The sequence below is a fragment of the Athene noctua genome, chromosome 5 (assembly GCF_965140245.1).
Source record: "Athene noctua chromosome 5, bAthNoc1.hap1.1, whole genome shotgun sequence".
Classification (NCBI taxonomy): domain Eukaryota; kingdom Metazoa; phylum Chordata; class Aves; order Strigiformes; family Strigidae; genus Athene; species Athene noctua.
This window is the reverse complement of record NC_134041.1, coordinates 43766588-43793047: the sequence shown is the minus strand read 5'-3', so window position 1 is coordinate 43793047 and position 26460 is coordinate 43766588. Positions and strand designations below refer to the sequence as shown.

General features: G+C 43.6%; 1 protein-coding gene across 24 annotated transcripts in view; it reads right to left on the bottom strand.

The window, feature by feature from the left end:
- The window catches only part of CAMK2G (calcium/calmodulin dependent protein kinase II gamma), a 121579-nt gene that overhangs the window by 62739 nt on the left and 32380 nt on the right, over positions 1-26460 (bottom strand). For all 24 annotated transcript variants that reach the window (XM_074907219.1, XM_074907217.1, XM_074907227.1 and 21 more), the window contains exon 3: positions 5618-5677. In XM_074907219.1, the coding sequence (XP_074763320.1) occupies positions 5618-5677 (60 nt within the window). The remainder of the gene's footprint in view (positions 1-5617; positions 5678-26460) is intronic.

The following is a 26460-nucleotide window of genomic DNA, read 5'->3' as shown; positions in this document are numbered from 1 at the left end:
GCTGATACCACTAAGACACCAAATTCATTATTAGGTCTGCAGACATGATTAAAGCACCCCATTTCTCACTCAGGTTAGTCGTGAGCATTGTGGGATTCTCCAGCTGGGCTGCACAGAGAAGCAAAGCATCCTTCTTGGTCCTTGCAGCAATTCCCACATTGACCATAACCAGCATTTAAGGGCACACAAACTGGAGACCTTTTTTTATACACACCCATCAAAATCACTCCCACAAGACAAAGGTACTAGGAGGACAGACGACTTGTCAAAGAATATAAAACTGAACTAGGTCAAGAGAAATTCTTCTAATTCACAGGAGATTTCTATATCATTTTCTCCCCATTTTAAATAAGGACATGTCCAAAATTGTCGTTCTTGCTGAGAGATGACAACAGATAGAAGCTGAAATGAAAAGAATTCAGGTGAAAGTATAGTTTGGAGAAAAAGTCAGAGGTAGGAAAAACCTGAAAAAGCAATAACTCTGGTAGATGCTGAGGACAGCATTTCACTACTGCTATAAATTCCCTCAAATAAATTAACTCTGAAGCAGTTCAGCAAAGGATATGAAGGCAGAAATCAGAAACAGAATTTGGCTTTGGTTCTTGGGCTACTACCAGTCTCTCTTAAAATATGTATTTTCATTATTCTAGACCTAAGTGCATGCAGTTCTTCACAGCAAAGGCTGCCACGAGTTGGGACACAATAACCGACCAGAAATGCTCAGTTTGAACTACAAACAAAAGATATTAAAGAACTACTTTGAACAGTTGGGTTAAAAATATCTAAGAAAAAGTATAGATCATCTGATGACAGATACAAAGAGGAAGCACATATTTAGACTGGCCTAACAAAATTTAGGAGGAGGAGAAGGACAACACCTAACACCACAGTGGACAAAATGCACGCAGAGAACAGACTTCATGGTGACTAAACAAGACACAATCCTACTCTTGTAAGAGAATACAGGAATATCAAAGAAGAGTTTTCAAATTATGAATGAGGATTTTTATCAAAATTTGCATCATTATTGCTTTGCAAGTCCTAGGACAGGAAAGGTCACTTTCAGCACTGTGCTGAACTTCACATCTGCAATGAACAAGCCCGCAGGAAGATAACTGGGGTTCCCAGCTCTGTCACTGCTCTAGTATTTGATGGGTAGCAGGAAGCACAGGAAAAAGCTGAATGCTCCCCAAGAGAATCTCTATGTAGTGAATGAATTAAAGGACTGAAAAGTGAAATACACAGACTGACTGGAATTAAGTTTATAACTAAGCAGAAGACAAAAGAGTTGTTCCAGTAAGCAAGAGTTGATATTCAATACTTTGTAAGTTTAGCTCTACAACTAGAAAGCAATAGTGAAGTTTATTTTACCTTAACCATTGCATAAGCTTCAGTGGCACAATCAGGAAAGTGTCTGCAAATGAAGGATCAGAGCTATGAGTGTGCTTATAGAAACATGCTTCTTTCCTGCAAAGCAGGGACCAAGGGAGAAGAGAGCCATATAATTTTCTTCTATGTGTTCCTGGATACATACATGTCAAATGCCCATAAGATTTATAGATAAGTGAATCACTGGAACAGTAAGGTAACAGTAAGTTGTTCAAGAAGTGGAATTCCCCACAGAGCCATGACTCTTGCCAACTTCAACAGGCCTTTTATCGGCTTACAGACAGTGGGGTTTTTAATGATGTTGCATTCTGCCTCTAACACTTCCATATCCTCAGTAATGGGTACATCTTTTTTGCCTTTAAAACATGGTGAACAAAGCACTGATTGATCTCCATCCAATTCTACTGTATTTGGTGAGCATGGCTGGCAAATGGTTTCCCTGGAACTGAATGCAAAATACTCTAGGAAGTTGTCAGGAGGGAAAAAAAAAAAAAAGTTGAAAGTTAAGGAAGGAAGTCTTTCCTCTACTGAACTAAAGTCTAAGGTGACCAGCTATAATGGCATAATCAGATGGATGGTTTGCAATGAGGACATGGTACATACCACAAGTCAGAAACCAGAAAATAGCCTCAAGTCAACTTTCTTCTGTCCAGACAAAAAAAACTTACTGCAGCACTAAGCTCTTAGAAGGATCACTCTACTGTGATTACCTTGGCCATAATGTGCATCTGAAGACAAGCAAAACACCCAACTACAGAGCAATAGCCTACAGTTAGGGCTGAGATTTTATGAAGACACGTTAGGGTAACTCAGGAAGTGGTCATTTCACAAAAAGCAACAATAAATGGAAATATCACCATTACTTTGTACCTGGAATAACCTTTATTTTATTGGAGTAGCAGTGTTATGGTCAGTGTGTTGCAGTCCAGAATCTCCATAGCAGAATCAAATGTCTTGCAGCAAATGGACAAGAACCACAAACACAACAACAGGTTTGTTTTATATCCTGTGTACAGACAGGAGAGAAAAGCAGCTGACCTCTCAGTATCCTAACTTTCAGTCCTCTGCCCCAGACTCACTAGAGGCTCAGGTCACTATAGAAGAGGCAGGACATGCTGCAACAGAGTTTGCAACAAAAACAGTAACAACAAAACTTAATGGGGAAATTAAAGCACATGCAAAATCTGCAGAAGTCTTCAGGATCGATGCAGTGTTACTAGCATAGCTCAATCTGAGGCAACACACCAGGCATTCATCCAGAACAGTTGACAACACAGAACAGCAGTAACTAGGTGATTACTAACTGCTAATACAAATTTCAAGGAAAAAACCTACTGCTATGTCAGAACAACATGTTTCCCTTCTATGACAACATAACAATTCCAAGGAATGTGGAAGCACCAATGCATGTAGCATCTGCACTTCAGCAAGGCCTCTGACAGCATCTTAGGTGCTATTTGCATACACAATTTAGAATAAAATACGTGTTCATAACTAGCTTACAATGGTGTATACAACTCATTGAAAAAACATACTCGAAATTGGTAACTGTCAAACTGGAACAAAGTATCAAGTGATATCTTCAAGAGTTTGTCTAGAGTCCAACAGTATTCAACAATGCTATTAATTGTCTACATGATGCAATATATGGCATTGCTATTAAAGATCACGTCACTGTGGGAGGAGTTGCAACCCTATTACACTATCAGAAGATAAATCAAAATGGTCTTGACAACCTGGAGGGGGAACCCACAGAGTGGATTTCTTCTTATTTGTTTTAATAAAGACAAATGTAATGCATACTTCAACAGGAATCCTCATCTATGCAAGATGGAAAAACCATTTGCTTGCCAGAAGTTCTGAAGAAAGTAGTATGGAGCAATAACATGTCAGAAAACAAATATGCATTAACAATATAAATGGCAAGTTTCACAGGCTGATGTACAAAACAAGAGTATCTTTGGCAGGACAGGTGAAGCAATTCTCCCTCTAGGCAGCACTGACATGGCCTTAGTTCTCATCTTATGTACAGTATTCAGCATCATATTTCTAGAAAGATGAAGCAACTGGAGAGAGTCCAGGGAAGGGGAAAGAAAAAAAAAAAAGAAAAAAAGAAAAAGACTCGAAGTCTAGAAAACATGACATATGAGAAAAGATTGAAAGAACTGGGTTTGTTTAGTCTGAAGAAAAAGACTAAAGAGACATGATTAACAGTCTTCAAATATGTAAAAGACTGTTACAAGAAAGAAAAACTACTTTCCACATATACTCCAGACAGAACTAGAAACAACAAGCTAAGATAGCAGCAAAATATTTTTTTCTAATGTCTAACCGACAGAAAAATTAAACATTTGAAAGACTGCCACTAGGGGCTGTGGAAGTATTATAGGTTTTTAAGAACAAACATGCCTGGAACCAGTCAGGTATAAAAGGTTTTTGCAGGACTGCCGAATGGACCATATGTCTTCCTGATGTCTTATTCAACACAGTTTGATCCTGTGTTGTAGGCATAAAAATTAATTCCTTTATTACTATTTGTGACCACCCATTGAGTTTAGAATGACTAGTCTCTTTATCTTAAAAGAAAAACTGTTTCTTCTAGGAAGACAAGAAATGCTCTGTAAAAAATGCAAGAACCACTGACACTCCCCCATACTGTCTTTTCCAAACCACAACACAACAGGAGACATGCAATGCCACTCATTACAGATGAGGAACAAGCTGTAGAATTGAACCAGGAATGTGATATGTTTCTGCTTTTGGTGCAGTTTACTTATAGAAGTAGTTTTCCTCTTAGGTATAAGATTTACTCTGTGAGAGGCCAGGCAAGAAAGGATGCAAGAAATTATAGAAGAGAGAGATGATGAAAACGAAGTTAAGGTCAAAATAAAAAGTGGTATCCCCTACTAAACTAAGTGCAACAAGTCTTATGGGGCAAATGAAGCTCAATAACTAGCTAATATGAGTTTTAGTCATTCTGAATTTGCCAAGCAATAAATTTACCAGCAATAAATATTGACGAGCACTGAATTTACCAAATTTATGCATCAGTGCAAGTTACTGGAGAAGGTGGCCACTGCTCCTCTCCTCATGCAATACCTCCACAACTACACGCAGATGCAACAAAGCTCTTTCTGTTGAAAAGCTGCTACTAAGATGCTTTGCATTTTGTGAGGTCCCAAGGTTGTGGAAATTGCTTTTTCATCCCAAATGGAACAGGCTACAGATGCTAGTTCATGGGGTATGCTGTAAGGCACCTTTCCTCTCTCGGGTCTTCAGATGATAGAGGTAAATGATTACGAAGCTGAAAGTCAGGAGACCAGACAGATGCCCTTTAAACATTATCTACACTGACAGATAGGGTTATGCAAAAGAAAGACAATGTAATGCATTGTTTCCCAAACAGGGATATTTAACAGTGGTTTGGTTGAAGGTGGCAATTTGGTATATCTTCATGTTTTCTTAAACAAATGAACTCAAATTAGACCTTAGCTAGGATTCTAGAGGCTTTATTTAAAGATCCTAAAAAGGGGATTATAATGGTCCAACTTTTTTTGCTCAAAGCAACTTCCAACAATGTGAAATTTCTCTAAAAGAAAACTTAGGATAAGCTTTGATGGCACTTTCAAACTAGATAAAAATCCGTACCTTCCCTCTACAGCTCAGTAAATAAATCAGTTTTGGTTTGAAGTTGTGCCTTATTTTGCTTCTTCCTGTATTTCTATAGAAAACTACTCCATTTACTTCATTACTTCTTTTTTTTTTTTCCCCACCACTGCCAAATGAGCAATTTGGTTTTGGTCTCTTTTTTTAGAGGAAGTAGCCACTGCACTGACAAGAGCTGACATATTAGCCTCCCTTCCTTTAACTTTGGCCATGTCACTGAACACAACATTTAAAGGGATACATCAAAAAGTGCTAACTTTAGACAGGTGTGGGGAAAACAAACACCACAGCTCACTCCCATCGCAGAATGTCAGATGAGCAACCAAGAGTCATACATCACCCAAGGAGCAGGGATACTTTAGTGAACATCTGGGCCAGGATGCTAAGGAATTGGACAGGATCATATGCAGAATTCGTCAAAGAGAGAAACTGAGGCGATTTCAACAGGCAAGTCTGACTAGTTGTTGTGAACATTCAGAATACATCTGCTCTCTCACAGTGCGCTAGATGAGACACATTGCTCCTCTCTCACCCTCATCCCCTTGAGCCCAAGGAGATTTACCAATATTTGGATGCTTTAGAAGTCGGCAGATTCGAGCTTCACGTTCCAGTTTCTGGTGATCTGAAAGAGAATAAGAAACAAGGCATTAAGCACCACAACTCTGAACTAAGCTCTTGTTCATATTCAACAGAGAAAGGAACACAGTGACCCAGCAAACATCCAAATGAATGTGAATTGCTGACATGCGACTGTCTCCCAAAACCTCACAGCCATTTCAAGCAAGGGCTATGCAGCCGAGGCTGCAGGAGGACCTCTCCTCCCACTACAGAGCTAGCATTAAACTGCTATTCCCTTCTTGGATTCAAAGTGAGTAGCAGCGCTCTTCCATCAGCCTCACAAATATGCAAAGCCACTTCCAGTGACAACCCTTCCAAGACTTAACCCCTTGTCCAAGGCTGAAGGAACAGCCCACATGAAATGGGAATAGGACCTGCTTCCACTCCAGAGAAACATTGGGGAAGAAGAGGAGAGTAGGAGGGAGAAATACACAGCTCCTGCTAGTGCACAGCCATCACATGAAGTATGGAACTCTGTCAGGTCCAGTGAACTGTAAAGGTAACCATACTTCGGTACCCATGGACAGACTTGCTGATGAAATGCTGATCAAGCACTCCAAGATCTCCAGGCAAGAATTTCTGCCCAAATGCTAAGTATGCTTATTCTGGCCCAAAGGCAACATCAGTGTGAGCACAATCATCATCTGGATTAAAGAAAAAAATATCAAAGAGAGTAAAAAATGGTTTCTCCTTCCTAGAAATGGAACGTGCATGAGTGCAAGGAAAGGAGAGGGAGCTACAGCAACTCTGTCTATCTCAGCCAAGAACCAGGGGGCCTTTTAGCCACTGAGGCTCAGACAGGAGATTTTTCACTACAGCAATGACTGACTCCTGAACTTTCACAACAAAGCCCCCACCCTGTCAAATGAAATGGTCACTCTGGACAAACAGTTTCACTGAAAGGATCCTGATGGATGCAAATCTTTTAGGCAGCCCTGGCAGCTGCTAAATTCTAGACTTCTAGGGATGCAGAGGCCTAGAAAGAGGCAAGCAGCAAGGACAGCCCTTCCTCCTCTGTCCAGCCATCAAAAGAACATGGCAAGGGGAAGCAGCAGTCCCTGCCTGCTCTTGACATTTCTTCTGTCATAGATCTTCAGCACACAAACTTGAAAACACACCTTTCTGCATCCCCTGTGACACAAGTCCTCTCTGCATGAGTAAGCAGGACCCTTGGCTGGCTGAGTTACTCAGCAGATCACTGGAATGCAGCATTCTCGAATTTATAGGAAACCCACTAGAGACCCATTTCAACAAAGCCACACTGCACTGCTCTGCCCGAGAACAGCCTGTGCAACTCCATGGTCTCTGCACAGTCTTCCCTCCCCTTTGTAAAGGAAGGCTTTGGGCAACTGTTCTATTCCCCATGAGCAGAAACAGAGACTGAGCCAGATCTCAGCTCAGAACACTTTTCTCTCCCAGGCTGGGAACAGCAGCTCAGGGCACTGCAGGATTTCTGTCTTCTTTCCCAATGCTGAACTGTAGAAAATATCCCAATTAATATTTTATAGCGCTGAGATGTGCTTACATCCTCATCTGCCACTGTTCAGCAATGGGGGGAAGGTAAATTACTCCTTTCATCTCTCCTTCCTTCTCAATCGTGGAAATTATTGTTGTTGCTGCATATATTTTACAGTTCTATGCCAGAACCACTTTCCAATAAAGTAGCAGGCAGCAAGAAAGCCTGGAGAGCTTCCATGCTCCCCAGGCCTTGGTGCAGTGCAAGCACTTTCTCACCTGCATTGCTGGGGAGGGGTGGGGGCGCCTTAGCTTCCCTTTTAGCAGCATCTCTCACAATAGAGTTTTGCAAAACACAGTTGCAAGGTAACAGACTGTGCTGCGTACTTGGCACTCAGGCCAGATTCTCACAGCAGGACAACAGTCTGAGATAAACTATCCATAGCTTGATTGCACGCCTGGGTCTTGCGAGTTCCCTACTTACCCTCTCAGCTCTACTTGGAACTCCTACAGACGGGGATCCTTCATCCACCCAGATCACGTTGCCCTTGTGCACGGTTACACTTGCTGAGAATCTGTTCCCAAGTACAAGGACATGGGGAAGCAGACAGCAAAAACAGCTGAGCAAAGGGGGAAGGAGAGGTAAGAGCTCTCACCACGTGCTACTCAGCCACCAAGTCCTGACAGCCAGGACAGACAGCTGACAGGAGCAAGGCTCAAACAAAATGACATAACCATCAAAATGCCATGGGAGATGTAAATCAAGAGCAATTGCTCCCCTGAAATCCTACACCATCGTGCAGAGGGAGGGGAGCGGGCAGGGCAGCTAGTGATCATGGGCAGCCACACCAGAACTTGTGACAAGAGGTCATCACCCCACACCCCATCCCTCCAGCACCACACAGCCTGGCTGGAGACCAGAGGAAGAGTACAGCACTCCAGTCACAAGGTACAGGAAACTATTTCTGGTCAGGGGGGAAGCATACCACACTCTTCTGTCTCCAGGGCAACAAAATAGGCAAACTCAAGCACATCTCACAGAGAGAAAGCACACTCCAGCCCCAGGAGCACCAGCCGCAGCAGCCAGCCGCCACAACCAGAGCAGTGAAAGGTCAGGCAGGGCGGGTTTCCTGCCGCAAGTCCTGGAGGATCCACGGACCCCATTCCTGCAGGATCACCCGTCCTGTTGCAGGTGGCACCAGAACACAGCCCAGCCTGTGACTCAAAAAGAGTCCCCCCCACCCCCATAGAAAGCCCTTTTTTAAATCTTTCTTCGCCGTCTGGTGGCCTTTGGCACATGTAGGCATTTGACTCTTGTTTCAGGGATCAGTGGCAGAGTGGATTTGTTACTTGTGGGGAACAACCCGGTACACCTAAATGTGTAAGAAATAAAGAAAGAGCTGCAATTTTTCTACCTTTCTCTGGTTTAATGACAGGTATTCCCAGTAGGAGACAGAAAAAACAAAATTCTGTGAGAGCAGCAGAGCAGCCAAAGGCTGGGCTTTCACACATCTCTTATACGTGGTCTCACCAAACCTTTAAAATATGAAGTATTCTTAACTGTATTTGAGTAACAATGAAAGGATGACATGGGTTCAGATCCCTGCCTTACCAAGAGCTTGCAAAGCAAATAATTTCTTCTCCCTCTGCCCAAAAGACCAAACTTACTTCTGCAAGCCATTTGTGGAGTGTTTATTCTTAATGCACAGTGGAAGTACACCTCATAGCTAAGAGAAACAAAGCAACACATCTGACCTACCTTACAGGATCCCAGGCCTCCAACATTAAACCTATTTCCCACCTTTCACAATCTATGAAATTCAACTAGCAATTTCCATAACTTGCCTAAAACACCGTTTATCCTTCAGAAAACGTAAGGGTTCACATTCAAGTGATAAAGCCATACACCCACAGAAGATACTCCAAATGTTAGTTACCCTTCCTGTTAAAATTTAGCACTGCTGTTCCAAGTCTGAACTCATCTACCTCCTGTTTCCAAATATTGGATTTCATTAAGCTCTTTGCCTGGTATGTTACAGAGCTGTCTAGCCCTGAACAATAGCTGACGCTTAAGTACAGGATATTACAAACACTCATCTAATATTCATTTACTGTTTTCCAGACAAAAAAAAAAAAAAAAAAAAAAAAGAGAATCTTGCTATTTGGACAGTTCTTCTATTTACAGTCTGAAGCAATGACTATCTATACAAACAGAAAAGTGAGTCTACGTAGCTTTTTTGTAGCAAAATTCAAAATGTAGACATAAGATGGTGCTTAAAAACAGCAGGAGAAAAATTTCTCATGTTTGATACACAAACTAAGGTGTGAACATTTACTTCTCTTATTAGTCCTTTATATGATACAATTTCTGCATCTTGTTCAGCATGTGAGGCTACATTTAACCCAAGTACCTTTAACATTACTGCTCTGCAAGTACCAAGCTAAGTGTCACTCTAGTAACATTAATACCGGGTTTCTTCAGAATATACCCTAGAAGAAACTGTCTGTTCAGACAACTGGTACTTCTTTGGGTTGGGTTTTGATTTGTCTAGGCATTTACTTTAAGAGAAAACAAGAATGATTGTAGCATCATTTGTGAGAGTTAAGGACCTGCAAAAATGAAACCACTTTATTTTATGCAAACATGCAGCCCATTCTCTGGGAATTAATAACATCACAGCTGTAAAAATCTCTAACCAAGTAAGTTAAAGCAAAACCAACCCTGCCCAAGTACAGAGGACAGCAGAACAAAACCATGATAGTTTGTCCTGTTTGTCCTAAATGCACCAAACTTCAGCTGATAAACAGGTTAACATGATGTAAAAGAAAGGTATACCCAACAGAAATAAAAAATGCACCCAGCTTTACTTCATGAAAACCTGGCAGCCTCCAGCAGTGTGGGGAATATAACTAGTTTTATACTGATGCAAATTTCTTACTCTTTTTTAAGAAAATCCTTTCATTGTCTAATCACTTCAGTCTGTTACCCCAAAGATGCAGTGGCAGAGATGGATGAGTAACGCAAGACCCAACTTCTGGGCTCCATCCTTCAGGGAATCAGTTCCTGGTTTCCTACTCTAGCCACTACATGCACAGCTGCTTCGCAGGAGGTTTTTGCTCACCAGGTCTTTCTTCTCCAAGGGTACCCAAGGCCTGGAGAAGAACATTTTCAGACACACAGACAGGGCACAGGACATCCACAAATCCCAGTAGTCTAGAGCTGTCAAGTGAGAACATTTACATAACAACAACAGAAAAAAAAAAAAGATTAAGAAAAAGGTCACGGCGCCTAATCAGCCTGATAGGAAGCTGTGCAGAGGAGACTGGGCTGCCAGGGTAGCACAGGGAGACCTGTCTGCATGGAGCTGAGGCACGCTTGCAAAAGGCAGAGTCTGGAGAAAGACACCTACAACAAACCCAAAAAGGAGATCAGTTCCAAGCAAGGGGAGTGAGGGCTGAACCTGAGCTGGGGAGCAGGAGAAGATGGTTAGGTGCCAGGTGCTGACACTGCCACCCTGCACAGGCAGCACAGCATGAAACCCTCCCAGCTTCGAACATAGCTACGATGCCCTGACTGACTTTTGCTCCCGAGAGATGCGGAGAGGGGTTTTATTTCAGCTGCAGGCATCTGCGCAAACATGCTCTGCAGCTGGAGTTTTGCCACAAGCTTCTCAAAGGACTAGTGACCAGGGAGGTTGAAAGAGATGTGCCGTTTGTGCCCCATCCTCTCCACCTGACCAGGAAGCACTGACATTCATTGCTCTAGGAACAAACATCAGCAAAACCACACCTATTTCAGGCAGTTCCTTCTCCTAGCAAGCAGAAGTTAGCATTAAAAACTAACTGAAAGAGTGGACAAAACAGTTACTGAAATAGATCGAACCTAGATTTATCAGTGAAAGTGATTATTTTCACACCTACCAGAAAATGAGGTGGAAAAAGTCAATTCTACCATACTTACTTCAACAAGAATTAGAAACAGATCATTGTTTTGAAACACTTCCACATGCAAAGAAGCACACCCACAGCAGCGTTTACTGGCTTACTTTACCAAACTGCAGCTATTCTGAGGTCCTGTGGCTAAAGCTCACTCTTTATTTAGTACACCTGCCTTAAGAAGAAAAAAAAAAAGGAAGGGGGGGCACAACTTTTAGCACCCTAAAAGTTTAGTCACCCCAACAGGAAGGCAGATTATTTCATAAGTGTAGTAAAAACAAGCAGCAACAAAACTAATGCTTAGTTGTGAATCATCTGTTTGATGAGAAACTGTTATGAAGAATCCAGCATACTAGAGTTCACCTGTTTTCATTTCTGCACATCTTTGCTGTTAGAGGCTTGAAGCTATCATTCCTGTGGGAATACATTCTAGATTACATTTCTGAGAATGGGAAGAGGCCGGAAGAGGAATCAAACCCAAAGCAATAAATTCAGTTTGATTGCTGTCATCATGCCAATTCCGGGAGATAGTCAATTGGTGCCAGCTGCTAAAATATCATTTGAGTTGCTTCAAGACAGAAATCGAATTTGCATCAAATACTTTTTGTAGTGTGAGACTAATCTGAGCCTTCAGGTTCCTTCATGCTTTTCTCTGCTTGTTTAAATTTAAACTTCCTCTCTGAGACATTCCCAGGAAGAGAGCTAGCTCCCTCATCCCATACTTCCAGGCCACAGACTTTCCTCCATATTCTCTAGTTTTTCCAAAAAGACTGTGCTACAGAACAGCTGAGATCTCTCAGCATTTGCAATTGGGTTGCACAGGACAGTATGCCATGCCACACCACCATGTTATTCATTTAAACAGGAATACCAGCAAGTCTCAGATCACCATCTCCCCTTCTGTAGAAGTTAGTAGAAACAAAATATCATCCTAGGCCTTAAGAATGACCAGAGGCCTCCATAGATTCCATGTATCCTTTCTGACAGAGGTAGCAGCAGATGCCTAAAGAGAAATATGAAGAAAATAAGCATAACAACACTTCCCAAATGCTCTCTCCCTCCCTCCCTCCAGCTATTTGCAGCACAGGACTTTGACATTTCCATTTCACTGTTTCTACACTGCCATTTCAAAGACCAGCCAAAATTAATAAATCTGTAACAGCATACTACCCCCATTGCAGGCGACATTTCTGAAAGCCAAAGTCTGTCTTACAGCCTGCCAAAGCAGAACAACCCCAGTGGCACAATGTCCCAAGCACAAGGGCAGAGGGGAAGCTGTCCCCTACCACCACCACCAGCATCTCTGCTGCAGCAACTGTGCAAGAGTCATAAAGTCACTAAGGGGAAGACGTGGCTGGAACGAGCAAGTGAAGATAAAACAGCAAAACTCCACTTTTCTCGCTCAGTGAAAGCTAGAGAAACAAGATGGTGGTAAAATCCTCATCATTTGCCTTCAGCTACAGACAAACAAGGAGGTTCAAGTGCCAGTAGGACACAATAAACAAATATAAGACTTCTTTAAAGAAATGCCGGCAGACATACTTTCTGACAAAGCCTTTCCTCTAGCAAAACCACTAAATATTACTACCTTGTAACAGCCTTTTCCCACGCTCTCCCAGTCTCCCAGAAACAAACAAATCCATGCATAAAAGTGTAATACTATCCCTAAAAGTACATACACACATGGACCTTAAAGACAGCCAGAAAGCTCACACAGTTGGTAACAAGCTGTTTCCAAACACTAGTATCTGTGAACCCCTCGGTATTACTGTACTAGAAAAACAAAACAAACAAAAGGAACAAACTACACGAACTTAGAAGAGAGTTTCCACTGTTTTGTTCAAGTAATGCAGAAATTAGACTATCAGAGTAAACTAACAGAGTAGAAGTCAAGATGGTTTAAGTAATTAGATGTCTATCTCTAACAAGCACCCTGAGGAGTGAGCCAGAGAAGTTTATTCTCTTTTCCACTATTTCATCACCTCGTACTTAATTTGCAAAGATAATCTAACTGAAGGCAGATATAAACAGAAGGTATTAAAAATACCTGAAAGAGATAGATCTTTTTTAAAAAGTTATAGTGTGCACTCTTGCCATTGTAGTTTCTATGCCTGCTGTCATTCAAAGCTGACTTTTCTTTTCAAATGCATATTTTTCAGTTTATCAGCAAACAACTCGTCCAATATTCTTCTTTCAGTTATCCAGCAGGTGGACCTGGTTAAGGGAAGGAGAATTCCTGTCCTCTTGCTTTCAGCAGGAATGTATGTATACCCGGAGTATTACCTACTGTACACATTATAAGGCAAAAGAAAAGCAACCTGACATGCACATTAAGATGAAGCTGGGAGCTTGGGCTCTCACAGACACCAGCAACTTTCCAGGAACTTCAGAAGTCAAAGGAGGTCAAATTACTGAATCAGCACAGACTCACAGCTATAGGTGAGAGACATCTCAGTCACAATTAACAATGTGAACACATGGGGGTTAAGTATGCTCAAGCCTGACATGCCATTCCTTGCCTACAAAGGCACAGATAAAGCCAGACTGGGTTTTCTCTCTGAGACAACTCCCACCATTCCGTTTTGGTTCTTGCCGATAGCAGATCCCACGGTTTCACCAAAGCCAGCACTGCAAAGCAACATGAAATCTGAATGTATGTGTATGCACCAGTATACAAAAAGGGAAGGAGCAAGCACCCCAGCCATTCAGTGAAGTCATAGTCCTTGGCTTCACATTTGAAATCAACTCAGAATGTGGGTAAGGGACCTCCTTCTGAGCTAGTTACAGCACTCAGCAGGATTTTGTAAACCCCTTGATGAGACAACCCTCCACAGCATCTATGCCCCCTTCCCAGATGACCCATCCTTCCCCACAAGCCCCAGGCCCCTAGAGTCACTGCTCTCCAGGCTGTTTTGAAAGCTGTTCCCAGTCTTATTCAGCCAAAAGCAATGGGCCAAATCAAGCCCAGTGAATTCAGGCTGAAGCCTCAGTATCAGTGCAGCCACTGAAAAATGAGCCAGCACCATGACTGCATTAGGAGAGCGGAGGGTATCTGCCTACAAAGCAACTAAACACGGGCCAAAGCACCATTCAGGCCCCAATCAAAGTCTTCAATAAGCTCTGACATGACACACATGTCATCCCTCACATACAACCCCTGCTTCTGGTCCACATATCCTCTCAGGCCATACCAGTTCCTCTTGCTAGCAAGAGAAATGTCTCTTCATCGCCCCAGTCATCCTTACCATGTTTCTAGTGGGATATACAAGGGCTGTGCCAACTCTGCTTTATTCTGTTTGCTTTCCCCATCAACCAGTTACTTCAGTTACTAAAAGCCAGTGAAGAATTTCCAAGACACTCCTGATATGAATTTCATTGCCCGACTTTTTTCTTTCTAGCCATCAGCTTATTTCATGCTACCGTGATGAAGGCAAGTCATAGAGAGAACATCCCTCCCAGGTTTGGTGGTGAACAGGTGGGAAGGAAATGTTTCACCTCTGAGGTTACTTTCCAAACTGTGTGCTAGGTTAACACCTACAGCCACGGGAGTCAGTACCTACAGTCTGCTGCAACAATCAAGAATTCTACCAATTAACCATTAGAACTACCCACCAATTCACCACCTGCTCCATTGGCTACTGCAAAGAGTGCCATTTCTTGCTTCTACAAGACTTCCTCCTGGCTCAGAGCAGGATGAAGCACAAGAAAAGCCAGCACTGCAGTAGGAGGTGCTGGGAATCACTCCTGCACAGTGCATTGTATCCCCCCCCTAAAGCAATACACCCTCCAGCCAACAGACAGTAACAAAGCAGCCACCTTCACATCCTGACCTGAAGCAATGGAGATCACCAACCACCAATACTGACAGGCAGCACAGCAAAGGGCAGGAATTCTTTTATCTCATTTTATCTGCTGTGGCCAGGAGACGTTAACTGCACCCGCCACAGACCTGACACAGGAAGCAATGCGGTGTAATTTTACTCCCCCTAAGAATGGCGCAACTGCCATGCTGTCCAGCCTGGCGGGGCATTCGCTTGAAGGCCCCCACCAGGTTTGTGAGATGAGCATAATGGCATATTTTAGCTCTCATTGGGCATACTGGGTTAGTGTGATTTCAAAAGCTTATGAGAGCCTACATCCCAGAGAAAGGAAGAACTGTGGGAGACAAACACAACTAGCAGAAAGAATGAAGCTTTCAAACCAGAAGATGCTGAGCTCCACAGCTTTAAATGGTCAAACAACTTCCCCTTTCTTGCACCAAAGAAGAGTAAAGATCAGTACAATCCTCTGTTGCTCTCACTTCAGACCTTGTATCCCATAAGAAGACCTTCAGTTCAGAGTAACTGTCTAGCCTAACTCTCAAAACACAGGCCCCCACACCACCTGCACCAGAGCCCTCCCCTTCCTTCCCCCTGCCCCACAGGCAGCACCTACCACCTCCTTCCCCCAGTAAGGCTGTGGTTCAGCATGTTCCCCTCCATTTTGCCTCCTGCAGCTTGCACTTTCCTCTGTGGCCCCACATCCTGCAGCACACACCACCCCCCCATGCCCATGGCTGGCAGCGCTGCGTTCTGCCAGCTTCCTGCAGCTCAGCAGGGAGAGGTACCCCTTCCCTTCACGGCAGTTCCCGGCCACACGCAGGGCAGCCACAGTCCCGCCCTCCCATGCCTGGTGTCCCACCTGCAAGGGCACCGTTTTGTTTTGTTTTGTTTTTTAACTGCATTTTACAAGTAAATCACGTGCTCAGCCGCTAGTTTGGGTGCAGAGCCAAGAAACCAGTGCGTGGGGGAGGGGAGCTGATGTATTTTTTGTTTCATGTGACCATTCTACCGGCTGAGACCAAGAGCAAAATCTACCCCTACAGCCCTCCTTCACCATCAACCCCTTCCCCTAGATGGTCTCACAGCAGAGATGCAAAGCAAATGCACAACAGAGAGCCTGGCATCTCATGACTGCAGTCAGCCTTGAAATCAGAGCAGCAGTGAGACACCAGCCTCGAACCCCAGTTGATCATCTGAAGGCTTACACACAAGGAGCTGATCTTTCCTATAAAACAGTAATGGGTCATGGAAAACAGGTGGTGAGAAACATTTAAAAATACAGTATTAAAGGTAGGACAGAGAGGAGGAGCATGCTCTGCCGCTCCACAGGTGTTGGGATGGTTCCTCCTATCCCACTAGAAGCATGAGAGCCCCCAAGAAATACTGCAAACGATGTCTGATGTCCTGACATGGCAACTCAAGAGCCCATCTCATCTCTGAAAATGAGGTGTGGAGCAGCACAGCATGCTGTGGTCTCCCATGCAGAGAAAGGTAAAAATTGTGGATTAGGGGATTAATTGGCAGGAGGCTGCAGTTACAATGCTAATTTACACACACAACTACATTTTTTAGGTTAGGAAGGGGGGGTGGGGGCAGTGTTTTAGATCTAAGAGGCTGGCTGTAGAATGTGTGTTTAAATAAATAGCATCCCAACATGCTTTTGCAGAGATTAAGAAGGGACAAGTGATTTTTGAAATAAACATACAGTCTACATTTTAGAGGGGTTCTACACACTTTCTGCAATGAGATGGACAGGACAATACGCACAGCAATGTTTCTTAGCTCACACAGAGCTGTGCAATAATGTTTTTCTCAGATGCCCTTTGCAGAGCTCTTTAATTGTCCCTAGATAGACCTGCAGACCACAAGCAGAGACTTTGAGAAAAAAAATTCTGACAAATTTCTAGATTACATATATTTAAGGAGAAAAAAAAAGCTATTGGAAAACAAAAAATCCTCCCAAAACAACTACTTCCATAGCATCTTTTGTTGGAGAATCTCCAGGTGTGTAAAAAAACCTTTTACTATGCAGTCTGAAAACCCCTGAAGTAAAAGGGGTTTTCCCTGTCTTTAAAGAGATGGAGGAGCAAAGCAGATGTAGTGAAACCAGAGACCATGTCAGTGACAAATCTGTGAACAAACTCAGATCTTTGAATTTTTAGCCTCTCACTACCATGTTTTTCATCCTTCTTCAGAAAGAGAAATGATGACAGAACCAATACAGTTCAAATTAATGGATTTTGAGTAGTCTCTCAAAGCAAAAACTGATACGGGCAGCATTAACATTGTTGCAATACCTCACTGTGGGAAGCATGAAATCCTACCTCAATGCCACACTAGGACCTAATAGATTTTTATTACAAGGTCTGGTGTTCAGAAAAGAAAAAGAAAAAAAAAAAAAATTGAAAAAACTACATTTAGCCTGTTTGGGTGGAAATGCCACCCAACAAAGCCTGCATTGCGCTTGACAAGAACACAACCTGAAAACAGATCTGGCCTGTCTGGCGAGCACAAGAGCTTGAAAGTAGTCACCTTCCCTCCTTTCAGATTTCCAGGGAAAGAAGCGCTTGACTTTCATCTTTTCCAAAAAAGCAGCTGTTATGCTAGAGATTTGATTTATTCTCTGGCTAAGGTTATTTCTTGTTTTGATGAATGTTTAATGCTCCTGGCTAGATCAGTTTAGATCTTGTTTGCCAGAGGGCATTTAATGCTGCTTCATTACCGTAATACTCATTTTAAGGCCATCTACAGCTTTTTCCCCCCACCAGTCTTTTGCTATTGTTTGGACCTAAATTATGTGGTGCATTTTGGCACTGAATTCTACAATATCGTATCAAGATGACAGACACTTATTGAATCTCAAGAGATGGCAAGATTCATCAATTACAGACATACCAAAACAACAATCCTCACTGATTAAGTCCACCCCATATACTGATCGACAAACAAAGACTGAGGATGAGGGGTTGAAATGACAGCTCTCATGTCAAAGCATGCAGATCTGTAAATTGCTGCCTATTCCAAGCAAAAAATGAAAGAGGAAAGGGAGGTGTGTCGGAGAAATAAAATGCAGTGCAACAGTTATTAAAGCACTAACACTGATATCTACAAAGCAACTTTCTTTGTTGAGATTGGGTTTTAATGGGGTGGCGGTTAAGAAATCAAGCCAACATGTTTTAAGATTAAACCCTCCTTTTTCTACAGAACACACAAATGAGGAATAGTGTCAAGAGAAAGCTTCTCCCACACTACCCACCAGACAGCCTCAGCTCTGTCCTGAAAAGCACTTCCACCCTACAAAAGTTACTTTGACCCACACAGGTTGAATTTCAGACCAAAACAAAAAGACAGCAGAGCATGGTCTCCTATGGCCAACAACTGAGAAGCCTCCACAGTTCCATTCAAGCTCTGTGGAGCACAAAAGGTGGGATACAGACTACAGCACCCCCTGTTAAAAGAGACTCCCCAATAGTCACCATTCCCAGCACACAGCATAGTAAAAAAGTCTCCTTATGCTTCCCTTTTTGCCATCGCTACCTGGACAGCTGGTCCAGCCAGATGAGACTTGGGAACCAAAACTACTATCTCCATTTCAAGGTGAATGCTAGCAAAAGTGATCCCTGCCCCTTCCTCAGCCTCTCTCCTTCAGTTCTTCTATCAAACAGTGTACCCAAATACTGCAGTCCTTCAGCACAGCAAGCAGAGGACAACTACAGACATTTGAATATGGTATATTGTGAAGATATTGCTGCAGCCCCAGCATAGCAATACACAGCTCACACAGCTCAGCTGAGGAACATGGGAAAACAGAAGTACAGCCCTCTACCTAAAAAAAGAAAAAAAAAAAATTAATCTGTGCTGTAGGATTGGTCTCTACAGCAAAAAGAGATTCCCAAGTTCCATGACCCAGCAGGGAAGGGGGGCTATGACAGGGCAGGCAGCACTGTTCAGGGTTTAGGGACACCAAGTCTGTGTTGGATACAACACAGCTAGGATCTGAAGTGACAATAGCCATCAGGCAGGGAGACCTAGAAAGTACGTCCTCCAGACCCGAGTAAATGCAAGCATAAAATGTGCTTCTAAAAGAAAAACACTAATGGAACTTGTAGCCAGAAACACCAACAGGAGACAAAGATGACTAAAGCATCCAGAGGAAAGTAAAGCCACAAGAAAAAGTATGGAGCATGGAAAGGACAGAGCACCCACCAAAAAAAGCAGTCCAAGGGATCACATGAGAAGAGAAAGCCCAGCTCAGAGATAAGACTCACTGGCCTTGGTAAAAGGGAGCACAGGACAGCATGGTGGCTGCCCAGGGCAGGCTGATCTCCTTCACAGGCCGTAACCCTCAGCAACAGCCTGAAGCATTACTGACCATGTCACCCACAGTTCAACAGAAACTAAACCTGGTAGCCTCTGATGAGTTTATCAACTAACTGTTGTGATCAGAGTAACCAGCTTTTCATTTTACAACTATTTAAAGAATTTCCTGTAATTCACACTCTCCCCACATTCATTCTTCCACCACACCATGAAATGTGCTTCTCAGTTCAGCTGCAGCAATGCCACCAGACCCTCCAGTCACCACAGCCAAGGTGGCACCCAGAGAGGGCATTCTGTCTAACAACATCAGCCACCACCTAAAACAGTGACCACGCTGTTGGCTGATCAGCTTAGGAAGTTTCTGCCTCTGGCCCATCTGCTTGTTCTCACCTCCTCAGAAGAGTCCAGTGCCAGATCAGCTGTTTGGGTGGCAGCCCTATGAGCAGGGAAGGAGGAAAGGCAGAAAAGGCAATTTTAATTGTTATCCAAAGTCAGTTGAGCTTCCAAGGCAGTTGATAAAATTAACAACCTTAACAGAAACTGCCCACTGCAAACAGCAACCAAATAAAGCAGCTAGTTCCCAAATGGCTGATGACCAAGACACAGCTGCAACAGGGGGAGGAGAGGGGGGGAAACGCTCATGAATCCTTGAGTGAGTCATTCGCTCCCTGCATCCCTGCTGGCCTAGATAAATGCTGCTGCCAGTAGATGATGGGTGCCGCAAACCAACTCTTAAGCCCACAGCATCCCTGCTGCTATTCTCCCGGCCGGCATAGAGCCTGCACTGAACAACACAATCTCTGTGCAAGTGTGCAAGCAGGAGAGGTAGTCACAACAGCCATTAGGTCTCCAAGGTTCCCATATGGCTCCAATAGACTTTTATGTCTCTTCTTGTCCTTGTTCCTGCTTACAGAAGTCACTCCTCAAGGGTTGGGATCTCAGGCAGGTGAGGATGCAATATAAAGTCCTCCCTTTTAGATAAGGAAAAGATTGCAAAAAATGTGAAAGCAAATAGATAATAAAAGAAAAATAGTGATGAATACACTGTGTAGAAGTTGCTCCGTGTCCCTATACTAGCAGTAGTTTGCTTACAGTGCTGGCTTCTCACTTGTACCACTCAAGCCATGAGTTCTGATGGATCACATCAGGACTGCCTCACCTCAGTGCTGAAGTTTAGGAAGAAGGAGCAGTAAGATTAGCAGTAAGCCTGCTAACCACCCAAAGCACAAAACACATCAAAACTAGGAGCAAATTGCATCAAGTCAAAATCACATGTGTAACATCTGCCCTACAAGGACAGTGAACTGGTTTAAAACAGACACTCCAGCTAGTTAGATCTCTACCACACAAAAGCAAGCCTCAACTGCTACTGAGGCACCACAGCTGCATATCCTGCAGTAAAGTTGTTCAGCGCTTTATGAATGGAGGGTTTTAAGTAAGTCCGTAGTGCTAGATGCAACCCTTATGGGAGAGCTATTTAAGTTTTAACTATCCTCACCCATTGAGTGTGTGACAGATTTCTTTCCCCTAGTTTCATAAGTGTATGGACACACTAGAAGAAACGGGGAGAGAAAAGGAAAGAACCTTGAAGGAACAGAGTGTCCAGTTTCTGCATCTGCAGTGCTGGCATACACGCTGGATGCTGAGGATTTCAGCAACAGAAGCCGGCTAGCTGATATTCACACCAAGAAGCAAGCGTCAGGCCACAAACTCTAAGTTTCAGGCTAATGATGTTAAATTTCACAATTTGTAAATTCCATCTTCTACGTCACACAATTCTGAAAACTTCCCCCGTGGCTCTTGGTTGTGAAATGACAAAACAGAGGACCCTGGGTAAAACATGGTGGTTCTCACAGTTATAATTGCTTGAGATAGTACTGGCTTCTCCTCCAAACTGTTATTATAAGTAGTTCATGGAATGCAAAGAAATAAAAGAATAGCTTCTCCTTTGCCTAACCTGTCTATTCCTCTGGTCTGAAGATTTATCCTACCGTGGTCTTCCCACTCCCTAACACAAAAACCCCATCATTTAAGGTGCACCTGCAAAACTTCTTCATCTGTAACTTTTAATACATAAAATGGAAGGATTACAGTGTTGTCACACATGGTTAAAAGCAAAGAATATGCACAGAAGAGAGCTGCACAGGCAGAAAATAAGATGCTCCATAGGACACCTGTCTCAATCAAGATTATGATAACAGTAAATCCTACCAAGTATATGTACATACAACAGCTTCATAAAGGGTCACTGATATAACTAAGTATCAAGGAAAGGTCAACAGTTTAAACTACTTGTGCAGTCTTTCTACAGCCCTCTAGACAGGCAGAATTGCCTGAATGCTTTGATACTAGGTCTCCCTAAGGAAACTGCAGTCAAAACAAGCATATCTGAACTCATTTACTGCAATACTAACCAGTGAAGAGGAAAGAAATTATCATTTCTGCAGCCTTCAGACCAACACAGCTCACACTGAGAAACAGAGCAAGAGAATGAATAAAACAAAGCGGCCATGACATGAAGTACTGCATACCATATGCTAAGACAGGTTAAGCAAATTGACTACAGTCAGTGTCCAGTCTCCAGCTGGGTACTCCAGCCCACTGATTCTCCTGAACATTTGATGCTGCTACCCTTTCCAAGCAATCATCTGGTTAGCAATGCCCATGTGCCAAAAACCAGGCCAGCCCAAGACATGATGTATCCATGAGGCCTCTAAAGTTGCCCGAAAATGCAAAGACGTCCTGCCTTAAAAAGGCCTGTCTCCCACCCAGCTCTGGCAAAGTTAAAACACAGCAAATCCCTGCTGTAAAAGAAAGTGGTCCAGGGGCTAAACAAACTATGGAGAGCCAGAGGAGAGCAGCCTCCCATTCTACTGTGTCCAAAATATCACACGGAAACACAGCAATGGACAAACCAAGCAGTGGACTTGGAGACCTGGGAAAACTTCTTTATTTACTTCTGTTGGTTGTCTTGGTCCATCCAATACCACTCCAGTGTAATCTCTGCTTAACTTCCCTGAGCATCTGGTCTTGAGCACAAAACATATGTCACATGCCCCGGTGTTTATACATCTGTGCTAGAGGCAGATTTATATCAACTGGCTCAGGTCCTGCTTGTGCAATCAAGCACCCTTTGTCATATCTGAAAGCGGCATTTCTTTAGCCAAACTCTGGGACCTGGGGCAACAGATTCCTCACCAAGCTGTCAGGGAACCCAAGAACTCAGAGATAAAAAGGTCTCTGGGAGGAGGAAGTCACTAGGATTGTTGAGCCTGTGTGGAATAGAGCACGTGTCTATATTCTTCAGAGAAAAAAATGGTTTTAAGAGGAACAGCTTGATGCTGTTCTGCTACCAGCAATTATACTAGGTTTTAAACAGCAAATATGTTTTAGTGACCAGAGTTTGATTTAATGTCCAAGTCCAGCACAGATTTCATGCTTCTGGAATCCAAGTTTCCCTCTTGCACTCCTCTGATCTCACAATACTTGTGGACTTCTTCCTTACTTCACATGTTAACTAATAGATTTGTGCTTTTAAATTAATCAATTTTTCAGTTTGAAACATGAACAACAAACTGAAAAAGCCTATAGAAGAAAATGCATGCTCTGGCTCTTTATAGTAAAGTCAGCAAGTAGCTTCATATAAATCTTAATTCAGAAGGTACCCGAAAGACAGCTGAGGGTCACTGTTGATGACCTGTGGAAGTCAGCACACATGGCACTTGGCTAACTCCACTTCTGCAAGCACCCAGGAGACCTGCAAGTGCAAGCGTAGGCAAAAGGAAGCAGCCACCCTGCCACAGGAGTGGCAACTAAAGCTGGATATAAAGAGGGGGTGGGGAAAGGCTGCAGAGAAGACCTAGTGTCATACCAGGACAGGAAGGGAGAGCAACAGAAGAATGAGGTCACGATCTGGCTGGGGGAAGGGCAGGATGGGAGCTGCAGAGCAAGAGAGAGAAAAGAAGGCACCCACCTGCCAGACAAAGGACTGAAAAAAAATTTTTAAAAGTAAAAAGTCAATTTCTTGAAAATTCTCTTTTGTAATATTGCAGTGACATGTAAACCACTGCTCTAGCAGCCACAGAAATGCCAGATGAATGCAACAGAGGCTGGTTTGCACAGAGAGGAAAGGAGGAAAAGGTACTTGATGACATCCTCCAAAAAGGACACATGGTCTTGCCAAGTACTGCTCTCCTTTGCTCCCCCAGGAGGTTCACAAGGCAGTGCTGCAAGGACAGCATTTGATGGCAGTAGGATACCCTTTTCCCATCCTTGCTGCCTTGAAAATAGCTGAGGTGCAAAACAAACTGACCAAACTTACAAGCAATTTTCTAGATTTCAGAAAAGGTCATTGTGACAAGCCCAGACAGGAATCTGCTTGTCAAATCCAAGACAGCACTCAAGCATTCTTGTTCAAGTCCCTTACGGATCCATCTCCCATGATGAATGCCTTTGGGACCATGGAAGCAATTCACAGAGCAGAGTTCAGAGAACTTCCGTGTTATAATCTGATATACAATTTCAATCTAAAAGGAAGCCTTTTATTGAATTACAAGTCCTACTTTTTAACAACACACCAAACACGAGTAGTATCTCCATGAACATCTTGGTGAACATTGTTTCTAGTTCTTTTGGGTAGCTTGTTAACATACTGTGTGTATCTGCAAGGGCCAGACAGCATGTCACTAGAACAATAAGCTTTCTCCAAGAGCTTTTAGCAAGCCCACAAGCTTCCTAACCTGCAAGTGGGAACCTGTCTGTTGGTAGAGTGCCAAGAGAAAAATGGCATGACCCTTTGCAAGGACCAGGCACACAATCAGGAATGAGCATCTGAGCATGGTCCAAATGTATGTGACTAACGGCATGCTGTCAAAGATTTTATGAAAAAAGTTAAAGCAAGGTTTGACTCTCCTGCATTGTGGACATGACACAGGTTCCAGTATGAGAAGCAAAGATCAGCATATGGAACAGAAGATTGCTTTAGGAGCATGCCGTGACTAACAAAAATGAATACACAAATTACCATATGGAATTAAGTTTCACATGAGGAAAAGGGGCAATAAGCTGCCTTTTGTAAATGACCTCCACACTCTACTACACCACTGAAATAAAACAAGAAGAAAGAGATCCCATCAGCAACCTTGCTCTGAGAACTGCTTTTCTTTTAGTGAGACAGGAGGGGAAGGAAACAAAAAAAGCCTTCATTAGTCACTGATAGGATAAGTTGTATTTACAAAGACTGCATTAGTCATCCATTGGTTTTGTTCCAGAGGGAGCAGAGGAGGGCTCTGTCTTCCCAGCTTCCATGTGCAACAAAGCCTCCATGCCTGAAAGCACAGCCACTGCACACAATTCCAGAAAGCACTCACAATGGCATGAAGTCCCTGCATCCCTCCACCCAGGTGCTGCCTTCTGCTCTCTGGCAGACACCAACTAGGAAGACACAGGTGGAAAATAAATTCTTCCCATTAGTATTAGCCTACACTGCCTCTCAGGGTTTGGTCTATTAAACACATCAAAACAGCACCACCAGCTCTGATGGAAGATGCAGGAAAATACTAAGACTGCAGCTTCTCTAGTAGCTGTCACTGCTCACATGAAAGCTCATCCACAAAGGAAGATAGAGTGCAAAGCAAGCACATCAGAGTTATTGCAAAGGCAGTCGCTCCTCTCTTCCTCCCTTAAGTCACAGCACGCTGCAGAAAGCCTAAAATACAGAGACCCTACCCTACTCAGGGCAGTTTGAAGTGTCTGGACTAAAACATACTTCTGCAGAGCTTCTGTGCATGCCCCAGCTCTCTGAGCGTACCTCACCCCCAGCAATCAAACAGGAATTGTCTCTTCCCGCACGCCTCCTCCCCGTGCTGGCTATGGCCATTGGGAAAGGCTGCAGCTAGCAGGACCTGCCCCTCGGTATGGAGGGAGCGCCAAAGAAATGCAGTGGCTGTGTTTCTTGCGGGCACCTGCAGAGAGCTTCACGTGCTGGGGAATGCAAGACGTGTCACGGAATATGCTGTCCCTTCAAACACTGAGCTGTTACCAACTCTTTGAGAGCTTCCGAGCTGTGGGGAATCTGCTTCCAGTTCATCTGAGAAACTCTGGGAAGTTCTCAAACCCCTGAGGGCTGCCAGCTTAGTGCATGTTTTACTGCTACTGTCCCACGAATCTATTAATTCCTATTTAAAAAATAAAACAAAATCAAGCCTGTAACCACACTCACATCTGCCCCGCTAACAGTGATTTTGCTGCCCCCTCCCCCCTCCCAGCCACTCATTCATCTTCACACAAAACAGCAAAGGGATTATGCAGATGTTGCTTTGCTATCCTGACCTTCTTAACCTATGCCCACGTGCCATCAGTGATGTTGTGCATTCACCATCCCATCATCCATACGTCAGAGGCTAACTCCCTTTTGGCTGCAGCCTCATTCAAAAGCTGAGTGGTAATTCTCATCTCCTACACAGCTTCATGGGAGCAGAGACAGGAACTACCATCCTCCCTGCATGAGTGGGAAGCAAGGTCCAGAGCACAACACAGTTGTCATAAACCACAAATAAAAAGGAGAAGGACAACACAGGCAGCATACCCAGAGTGGTATCTGACTGAGGAGCAACAGGAACACTGGAAAACTGAATGCTCAAAGAGGTCCACAGCGAGGACAGTGTAGAGCATTTGGGACATGTGTCTCGGGAAGAGGGAACTGCATCATGAGGGACACGTTTTCACTCTAGCATCCAGCAGAAACAGCAGCTCAAATGGAGCTGAGGCTACTGCAAAGGAACCACAGAAGGTGGCTGGGCCATCGGTTTGCATATAAACTGTTTTCTACTCCTGGGTAAAAGTCTTTGTCTAATCCAGAAACAAAAGCTACACAAGTCCAGCAGAACAGGTTAACAAGGATTTTCACAGTCATCACTTGACCACATTATGGACACAGGAAAGTTGCATCCCATCCAGCAAGGTCAAACTACCTTCCCCATCTAACACCCAGTTTCAGAGAGCCTGAGAAGAGATGCTAAGGGCAGTCTAGAACAAAACCATGGTGGTGTCTAGAGCGAAAGAACGAACACCCTTATGATTCAGAACAACAGCTGGTGAGGTTCCAGGTGAACAGGAGGAAAGACTCTTAAACTCACTCAGCGAACTGGAGGAAGCACACAGCAGACACAGAACCAGGTAGCAAGGGAAGGTCTCTGGCAGGGACAAGAGGATAACTTCTGTATGGCCATTGCTGCAACGATCATCATTGGTGAAC